Source organism: Lactuca serriola, chromosome 8 (genome assembly GCF_051521515.1).
Source record: "Lactuca serriola cultivar US96UC23 chromosome 8, Lser_US96UC23_V15, whole genome shotgun sequence".
In the NCBI taxonomy this organism is placed as follows: Eukaryota; Viridiplantae; Streptophyta; class Magnoliopsida; order Asterales; family Asteraceae; genus Lactuca; species Lactuca serriola.
The window spans coordinates 83,365,487-83,376,042 of NC_136415.1; the positions used below are offsets into that span (position 1 = coordinate 83,365,487).

The window sequence follows — 10,556 nt, forward strand, 5'->3', positions numbered from 1 at the left end:
TGGTTACGTAATCAATCATTTAATTAACTTAAGTAGCGAATAATGCTATTGACTTCGTAAGATGTTGACTGACATTATTAAATTAATTTGTACAATTGTTGGTTTTCTGAGTTTATAAGAAAATCATTTGTGGTTGGTATATTTGTTTGAACATTAAGCAGTTTTCATATAATTATAGAGAGCTTGTTCGGTAATTATGTATTGAATTAGTTCCAATTAAAAAATTTGTTTTAATTGGATGATTTTGTAACTTGGTTGAAAAGTTTGTAATCAAGTGTTAGACAAATACTATGATTTATTATTTGATAAGCTCAATAATAAGTATGATCGACCTAAAAAGTGTTTAAAAAACTATTGGACAATGACAACTTATGATCATGTTTTTCAGACAATTACACATTTATCATACAAATGTCAATTTATTTTTAGTTTATTATTTTTCAAGTTGAATTAACACATCCGGTTTTATAGTTTGAACTCTTTTTTTATCTAGCTAATTGTATGATTTGATCTTATGTTGTTATTCTTTATAGCCATTTTAATTTTTTATAACCCAACGTGTCATTCTTAAATCGGTTCATGTTGGCCGCTTGAATTAGGGTTAGTTTATTCTCGTTATTCAATTTGAAAAATTTGTAATTGTTTTATGAATTGATGCTAAGTGACACACATCAAATTGGTTTAGTAATTTGGAAAATCTATAATTCTTTGGACACCGCCCCTATTTGGTGGCAAACTCGATAGCTTCAGTAACTGAGTAACTAAATTGAAACTTTGGTTTGGGATATCACACCATTTCAAAAGCCAAGACAAGAATTCACGGAAATAAACATAGACTACAAGCAGTGGCGAATCCAGGATTCAAACTCACGTGTATCGAGTTTAATCAAGAAAACAAAATAAATAGATCGGAATTTTTTTGTTACCGTGTCGTTATCGATAATATCATCTAATACATCTAATCTAATACATCCACCATATGAATTATATAAGTGTATCATTATCTTATGTCTTATGGTTGAGAATAAAAGTCAAAACTTAAAAAAAAAAAAAAAAAAAATTTATGTTTTCCAAATTTTTACGATGGATTTTTATATATAATCTCTCAAACAGTATTGAACAATAAATATATAACTAATTATGAACAAATAAACAAATAAGATTATGTCAATAAATATAAAAATATTATATCACAATAAAATAATATAATATAACAATTAGCTAAAAGATAAATAAATGTATACTTCTCCATAAAGCAACTAGCTACTTGAAACAATGTGTTGTACGATGTACAACAGTACAAGTGCTATTCTGGCCTCAAAAATCAAAAGAATTCTTTAACCTTACATTTTGACACTTCATGGACACCCTTGCTTATAGGGTAGCATCGCCTCTGCCTACAAGGAGATGCTTAGTAGACTCGGTACCGGTGGGATAAAAATGACAGCCAGTGGTACTAATGTTAACTCCTATGCGAGTAAGAGCAAAGGCAGTGGGGATGTGGTCTATACATGCTCTCTAAATAATACTTGTGACTTTAATTTGGACCAACTTCAGCCACACTGTCGAATTTTCCACGCTACAAGTAACCTTAGAATCAATAATTCACCTGAGATTGCCAACATAGAACTCACCGTCTGTGGAAAGGTTAGACTTCCACAAATATGTTGCATCTGCGATGAAGAAGTTATCGAGAATTGTGCGGAGTTAGGCAAGTTCTTGGACTGCCTCATGTTGTTATTCGGGGAAGTGTTTCTAACTCCATTTAACTCCATATTGGGAGATATGATCTGCAACAAGGCATGATTTTAAGGAATCGCAATTTGAAATATGAGGGGAAAAACAGACGAAAGTACCCCCACCCATCCAACCATCGAGCCAAAAGATAGTGTTATTCCCATTGACGACAATGCAATAGAGAATTTAATCAAAACTCACATCTAAGCTTTTCAAGTTCTAGAATGGGTTTGATAATGTTACCCCAGACTCCCCATATCAATTGTTTAGCAAGCATGATCACAGGTTCCCTCGATATGTTATGTATCTCAGTTAGGGATGAGCAAAGGAACCGACCCGACTGGAACTAGCTCGAACCGGACCCGGTTTGGGAACCGAACCGGACCGCCGACCGGTTCTTGTCGTGTCTTCAATGTTGGAACCGGTCATCGAGAAACAACAACATACGGTTCTGGATCGGTTATGTCAAACCGGGTAGCTTGTTGTAGCAGCCGTCGGGTAGCACCCCCCCTTCAGCCGCCACCACCCGTTTCCTCCACCTTCCGGTCACTCATGGCTGCCAATCGACCGCCGACTTCATGCCAACGTCGCTACCGCCATTGGAAGCTTCCGGTAGTCCCGTTTCACCATGATTTACGTCGCTGGCATGGGCCGCGAGCAACCAGCTGCCACCGTTTTTCTTCTTCTCTTTTCCGTTGATGCCGATGTCGATTTCTACGGTGGTTCTTTGTTACATCTTGGGTGCCGCCGCCACTGTGAGGGGTTCACGGATCAACAGATGGTTGTAGTTGTTCTAGAGCGCTACCCTCTGTATCTCTCTCTTCTTTTCTTTCAGCCGCCTGCCACCACGCAAGGGTGGAAGTGGTTAGATGCATTCGGGTAGGGAACTCGTGTATGTTGTCCTGTTTCGGATTGATGCCCATGGGAAACCGTCGCCACCACCGTGAGGTGGTGGCTGTTATCGCGAAAGTCGCCGCTGCCGCCATCTCTCCGGGGTTCTGCTGCCGTCAAGTGCCACCAGGTGGTGGTTGTGTTACTATTCTGAGCTTAGTAGTGAGTGTGTGTTATTTCAGTGATGCACAATTGATTTTTTTGGCTGGAAAGATCAAGAAAGCCACTGCCACCACCGTGAGGTGGTGGCTACCGCTAAGCACCGCCGCCGGCCACCATGGTGTGGCTGTGTGTGTGTTAGTTAGTGTGTGTGTGTGTGTTTATGTTGGATTAAACATTGTAATTGTAATTAGCTTTGGTTAATAATAAAAATAATGATAACCATCACCGTAAGGTGGTGGCCGCCGTCGTGAGCCGCCATTGACCACCACTACCCGAGGTGGTAGTGGGTGGTGCCCCACTAACAAACCCTAATGGGCTTAAAGATTGGTTTTGTGCATATTGGGCCATGTTTGGGTGGAAAACCCTTATTATGAGTATTTGGCCTTAAACTTATTGGGCCCACTTGTGGGCCATTGGGATTGGATTGTGAATTAAGCCCAAATTATTCCATGTCATTTATCTAGTAGAGTAAAGGAATTAATGGATCAAGTCCTTAATTGGCTAATTGAGAAAATCCTAATATTTGAGAATTTATCAGGACACACACAAGAATTATTTAATAAGTGAAATATTAAATAATAATCATTGGCAGAAATTAATCTAAGCAATAATGGACTTAATGGATTACGCCCTTAATGGGTTAAGTGAGAAACACTTAACCCTAATTATCATTTTATGTGAAACCCTAATTTCACTTGGGCTTTGTGTTGGGCCATCCAAGAATAATCAAATGGACTAGAGTAATTAGTCGGGCTCTAGGGTAAGGCTCATATGAAGGATTGGGCCTAATTTGGAAAATTGGGCCATAGATGGGCCATGGTTTGGGCCTATAGGGTTTGTATGATATCGGCCCCTTAAAATGGGACATGATGGACTGGACTGGACAATTGGGCCTTAAGGGAAGCCCATGTAGAAGTTTGGGCCCAATTTGAAAAAATTGGGCCATATGTTGGGCTTTAATCCCTAGTTGACTTTGGGCCTATGGATTGGACCTTGGGCTAGGGTAAGCCAAGCTTGGGGTAATGTAGTAATTATCTAAAGTATGTAATTATAGTTATGTAATGGAACCCAATTATTAATTGGGTGTTATTTTGATGTTGACAGATCGGGAATCTGTCATCTAGCAGTTGGGGTTGAGTCTGCGGGACTTCAACAGTGTGGGATTGAGTATGCGGGACTTCAGCAGTGTGAGGTGAGTTTCATTCCAATAGGAACGGGTCTACGGCCACAATGCCGACCCGTTTAGTTAGCAGTAGTTTCGGACCTCGGTCTGATGCAGTAGTTAGATTGCTTGATGTCTTTGTGATTCAAGCATGTTTTGTGTTATGTGTTCCGGACCCTGGTCCGATGCAGTATGCAATATATGTGTTCATGCTAGTTGATATGTTTATGCTATATTATGTTCAGTTAGTTCCGGACTTCGGTCCGATGCAGTTTCCGGACTTCGATCCGATGCAAGGGATAAGGTCCCAGTCAGTTCCGAACTTCAGTCTGATGCAGTCAGTTCCGGACTTCGTCCGATGCACTTTCCAGACTTCGGTCTGATGCAGAGGGCAAGGCCCTGGTTAGTTCCGAACTTCGGTCCGATGCAGTTTCCGGACTTCGGTCCGATGCAGAGGGCAAGGCTCTGGTTAGTTTCCAGACTTCGGTCCGATACAGTTTTCAGATTTCGGTCCGATGCAGTGGGCAATGTCCGATATGTGTTTTATATGTTATTGTATGGTATGCAGTAGTTTGGGGGGGGGGGGGGGGCTCACTAAGCTTTGTGCTTATAGTTTTCAGTTTTTGGTTTCAGGTACTCAGTTTTCAAAAGAGGAGCTCGGGAAGATTGCAGTGCACACACCATTTTTTCAGCCTGGGATGTTTATACTCTGATATACTTGACAGTTGTTATAATACATTGCTTATGATTTTTATATGAGGTTTATCGACTATGGTTTTTATTATTTAATTAAACGAAATTTTCAGACTGTGTTTTTGGGATGTTACACAAGAAGTCAATAAATTAATAAGAAGTTTTTAAATAAACAAGATGTATACCCGCGCAAAGCGGCGGCGACAATTATTACTATTTCGACAAATGATTTTTTTATTCCGAAAATGTTATTTAACTGTTTCAATGACTATAAATTTTATGGCTAATATGTTAGAAAATTTGCATGTCCAACCTTTGGGCAAAACATCATGCCCACGATAAAAAGGAAAAAAAGATTAATTGATTTTTCCTTCCTTAAATATTTTCATTGATTATTTTTTTACCATAATTAGTTTTTATTTATAAAAGGATGAGTGGTTTGTGCATAACAAATTTGTACATTAATTTATCAAATATGTACCTCTTAAATTTCAAGAAAAGTTAAATATACTTTATAATATAGCTAAGATCTCTCTCTCTCTCTCTCTCTCTCTCTCTCTCTCTCTCTCTATATATATATATATATATATATATATATATATATATATATATATATATATATATATATATATATTCCAACAGCTCATATAATAAGGTTACAAATCATATGATCACTATAATCTTCAAAAATGATGAGTATCTTTTGTCCTTAAATACTTCCTTCTGTTTTACTCATTCGTGAAATGAGACACTAATGCAAAAGAAAAGATATTAGACAATTTATAATAGAGTATTATAACACTAATTCAAAAGATTTTTGGAGCAAGTTATCTACTATACATACCATTACAACCATAACAAATATGGTGGGGGTTTTATGTGAGTGTCATCTCAATAACTCATCATCACACAAAGACCAAATGAACTTGTTATACCATAACTGTACATCATCTTTTTTAATTAAAAATAAATAAAAATGTCTCAAAGATCAAACTACCTTGGCTACATGACCCAAGCTTGCTCATCTCCCATTAATCGTCCTCCCACGCCACAACCACCACGATGATGCACAGGGGGTGGTGTGAACGATCATGGTGGCAATGAAACACAATTATGATTTGTATACAAGAAAGTCTTATAGTTTATTATAGTTCACTATAAAAATAATAATAATAATAATAATAATAATAATAATAATTTGCTATGGTTTTAGAGTGCATATGGGCATCGTACATTGGGTAAATACCTAACTGCTAATACTTTTATCTCTGTCCTATATTAAAATTCTATCAAACAAATTTTGAACCAAATGACTGAATAATCTTCACCGCATAAAATACAAATTGCATATGAACAATACTCCAAACTATCGATTACAAAGCAAACTCTTGGAACAAACATTGTATATCTGAAAAATTGATAGATTTTAGAAAATAATAATAATAATAATAATTAAATCAAAAAGCGTACTGGTAATCATCCATTAAATTGACATCAAACCAATAATTAGAGTTGAGCATTTAAGTGTTTGACAAGTTAGCAATTTGCCAAAAATTACCACACCAAAATAAAATAATAGCAAATTGTAAACATGGACGAAATAGACGAGTTGAAAGAGTAACAAGGGGTTCCAGTTGAGTTGACCAACAATTTATTATTATTTTGTGTGGTTTTTGTGATTTTTTTAGATAGTTAATTTATCGAATGGAATCCCTGTGACACCCGAAAAAATAAATAAAAGACATTTGGTAATTTCTAATATTGTGAGCTTGAGTTGAAAGAAGGAAGAAAGTAAAGATAGTGAAAATGAAAATTTACATTTCATAATTCATAAGTAAACTACAAGTTGGTACACTTTTGATAAACTAAGCAAATAAATTTCCTCATAATTTCTTAGGGATTCACTTTTTCAGTATTTTATACAAACAGCTAAATCCTAATATCTATGGTTTTTGCAACTATAGTCTCCAGCTTGAAGTATTCTTTTACCAGGTTATATAACACGGGATTGAACAGGAGGTCTCTCGAGTGCAATTTTACCTAATCGCCCTTTTCTAAAGTCTGACAAGATCCGAAAGGCCGCTTGATGCTCATCTCCATTGAACAACTCGATTGCAAGTTTGTGGACAAATCTATGAATTTACAAAAAGAACACATATTAAGTCATAGACTATACAAGCTTTGTGGGGCTATTTTCAATGACGAGGATAAAGAGGGCACTCATGTCTTTTGCACAGACAAGATATTGAGGGTATTCATGTCTTTTTTTTGTAGGACTATTTTTGATGACGAGGATAAGGACAAAAAGTTGCAACTTTTGTACCACTGACATTAGTCTCGATTCCTGTCCTAGTCCAATGCAGTCCAATCCAGGACAAACACAGTACAGTCTGTTTTGTCATGTCATGTTCTGTAAAACAAAAAAACAAACAAACGCGCCCTAAAAGCCATATGGTGGATAGAATTGGGTTAAAAAAAAAAAAAAACATTTGTAACGTACGTTCTACCACATCGACCATCTGTGTCAATCTTGTAACGCTCCCAAAGAACATTGTTATCTACCAAAAACAAGAATGGAAATTGATTGTTAAATACTCGGTAAAAAAAGTGGTCAAGATAAAATTTTAGTCAATCAATGTCTTATGAATATTGCAAAGGTTTAATTTTTGGAAACGATTCCAAATGTAAATCTAACAATTGTCCTTTGTCAATATTACAAAGTACAAACAACTCGATGGTTTTGATTTTGGGGAGAAACATTTGTTTATTTGTATTTAATGAGGGTATTTTGGACAGGACAAATTGCAACAAATAACAACACACTTTTACTTCATTTCTATTGATTGTAAAAATCATTACAAAACCATCCAACTTTCGAAAACCGTTATAAAAGTCAATTATGTTACAATTGCATTAGTTAAAATTACCCAAGTGAAAAGAAGAAACAATCCTAAAAGACCAATTAAATGCTTGTTCATGCAACAATTTTTCACTCCTTTTTACCAATTTATGCAACAATGTTTCCATTTTTTTTCTTTAACAAAACATATAAATAAACAAAGAAAAAAGGATCATACTTGCTTCCGGAAGCTTCGAGAGCATTTGTACAAAAACACCCGCAACATCTGTAAAATCATACGATTTTTCCCCAATGTCATCACAAATAGCAAGCTTTATAGCTGCTGATTGATCACTCATCCTCATTGGGATTATTCCAGGAGAATCCAACAACTCTAGATCACTTCCAAAACGAACCCATCTTTTTACCAAGATCACAAAAACCAAATAAAAAAATTAAATTAAGATGAACATGATTTTATAAAAACAAAAATACTAAAATTAAATAAGCAACATACTTTAACGATCGTGTTACACCCGGTCTTGGAGCAGCTGGACACATACGACGCTTCAATAGACGATTGATCAAAGAAGACTTTCCAACATTTGGGTAACCAACTATTCCAGCTCGAACCTAAAAATTGCATGAAATAGCAATCTACTTTACTCTTTTTACCAATATAAGCAATGTACTTATATGTCTTTACAAAAATAGCAATATTGAACATGAAATTTGTAACCATTTTATGGATAAAAATAAAGTACATTGCTGATATTGGTAGAAAAAGTAAGGCATTTGAGGTTAAGTAGAACTCACTGCACGAGGAAGCAGTCCTCTTGCTCTACGTTTCATATTCACCTCTGCAGCTACTGACTTTGCTAATCTTCCTAACTTCATGCTTCCCTGTACTTTTCATAAAAAACAGCCATTAATTCTTGTTTTCTTGTTTTTTTTTTTAAATAAAGTGAATACGAAAGTAATAGTATACCATCCCAAGCTGTCCATTGGAGAAGACAACCTTTATTCCTTGTCTACCATAATAATCTGCCCAAGCATTCCGATCAGCAGTTGATATCATGTCTTCTCTGTTCAATACCAAGATTCTTTTTCTATTACCGAGCCATGAATCCATCTGATTGTCATTGTTCATGTAAAGCTTAAGAGTATAAGGACTTAAATTGACATAAATGAAAGTATAAGTATAAGGATATGAATTAACATAAAAAAAAGAAGATTACCAGAGGGTGGCTTGTGGACATTGGGATCCTACCATCTCTTACTTCTATGACAACATCCATCAACTTGAGCTGTTCTTTGAGTTCTCTTTCTGTTTTTCCAATATGGCCTGGGTACCACTGAGGAATATTACAGATACTAATATGTCAATTTTAAAATTATGATAGTTTTCAATCAATGTAAAATCGTAAGGGAAGCTCAGACCTTAAGAGTACCTGAACAGGACGCAATGATTTTGTCCAGTGGTAAAGATCGGTTTCAAGATCAGCCCAATCGTATTCCTCTTCAAAAGAGACCATTGAATTACTAGAATTCATGTCACTATTTCCATACCAATTTGCACTTTTCCCACCAATAGTCTGCATTAATTTTGGTTCTATAACTTGTAAGCATAGACCATAAGTGATACTATTACAGAGTGGTATTCTAAAGGGGTGTTTTGGATACTTGTAATAATCAGTTTGGAGTGTATAAGTAAACTGATTATGAATTTGGTTTTATATGTCAAAAAACGGATTATTTTTTCAACTACAAACTTGACTTGTATTTCACATTTGTGAAAAATTTCAACTACATCAAAACTATAGCAAACACTACAAACAAAATCATATCAACTTTTTTTCTTCTTTGACTGAACTGTATCTTTGATGCCCAATTGATTAAATTTTCCATTTGTGATATCAAATATATGACTTCGAGGAAACAAAGCAAAATTAAGCTCTACGTAGCTCAATTTACCCGTTTGCTAACCCTTTCTATGGCAGGTTGGTAACATGTACTCGTATTTAGATAACGTTTAATTCATTCTCATTTTCCGTCACAAAACCCTTAAATTGAAAAATCCCTCAAATAGCCGACATTTTCACAGCTGAATTTCTTCAAAATCGCGTGAAGGAGATTTAGTCTAGTCAGTAAGAACAAATTTCAGCGATTAAGAACTGCATAGAAGGAAATATATAACTTGCCTGAATAGTGGGTGGGAGTGAAGGGGGAGGCGCGGCGGAGGCGGCTGTAACCACCGTTGATGGCGGTCTCCTTCGATGTTGAAAAATAGGTGGTGAAATTGAAGCTTTACTGAAAAATACACCTGAGAGGTGAACAGCCATTGCTGCCGAGTGGCTCAATTATAACCACTTTGTCTGGTGCGACAGGGAGGAGAACGGTTTATTTAACCACCGATGCTTTTTTCGTGTTTGAGAGAGTAATATTGTTTCCTATCCGTTCCAAAAAGCTAACAATTTTCTGGGTAGATTCTAAAAGGGATATTTACAAAATACAGAAAAATGTATTTAATCTAATTTTTTAAGTTTTATACAAATGACAACTATTGGTATGTGGGATTTCCTTATTCCCCAGACTTTTTGTAAATTAAATAGAGGAAAGGTTAGAAAATTTTTGACGGAAAGCAAAGGGAGTGGAAGGAAAATATTTATTGTTACGTGTTTCCGAGTTCGAAGGAAATGAAAATAAAAATTTTAAGTTTTTTGTGTTCGTGGGTTAGGAGGAAAAAAAAACTTAAAAATATTTTTCCCCCCACTTTCTTCTCAAATCCGTCCAATCTAAGGCGGACGGAGTGAGAGCGGGAAAGGGTCGTGGGGAGGTTCCCGCCCGGCGGAACACCGCACCGTCGGTGCCGGGAAGGGTGGTGCGGGAATGGGTGAGGGAAACTTTTCCCGTGTTCTCTCTCCTGCTGTGATTGGGTGTTATTTTATTATTATTTTTTTTTAAATTCAACCATTATTCAACGGTAAAAAAAAAAAGTTGCAATGGCTAAATGGATTTAAATCCATTTTTTTGTTTTAACCTTTTTACACACCTATAAATACACAACTATTT

The 10,556-nt window shown here is 36.0% G+C and overlaps 1 protein-coding gene across 1 annotated transcript; it reads right to left on the bottom strand.

Annotated features, from left to right (window-relative positions):
- Positions 1 to 6,443: 6,443 nt before the first annotated feature.
- Positions 6,444 to 9,961, bottom strand: EMB3129 (GTP-binding family protein). The gene is made up of 9 exons (XM_079016662.1): positions 9,686 to 9,961; positions 8,936 to 9,079; positions 8,723 to 8,839; positions 8,473 to 8,616; positions 8,301 to 8,387; positions 8,002 to 8,117; positions 7,723 to 7,904; positions 7,146 to 7,203; positions 6,444 to 6,777 (listed from the first exon to the last, which is right to left on the bottom strand). The coding sequence occupies exons 1-9, from the start codon at positions 9,824 to 9,826 to the stop codon at positions 6,639 to 6,641; spliced, it is 1,128 nt and encodes a 375-aa protein (XP_078872788.1). The 5' UTR covers positions 9,827 to 9,961; the 3' UTR covers positions 6,444 to 6,638.
- Positions 9,962 to 10,556: the final 595 nt, after the last annotated feature.

Coding starts and splice junctions, on each gene's coding strand:
- EMB3129 (XM_079016662.1), bottom strand. CDS start 9,826: ATGGCTGTTCACCTCTCAGGTGTATTTTTCAGTAAAGCTTCAATTTCA. Junction 9,080..9,685: donor CACTCCCACCCACTATTCAG/GCAAGTTATATA, acceptor AAATTAATGCAG/ACTATTGGTGGGAAAAGTGC. Junction 6,778..7,145: donor GATGGTCGATGTGGTAGAAC/GTACGTTACAAA, acceptor GTAAATTCATAG/ATTTGTCCACAAACTTGCAA.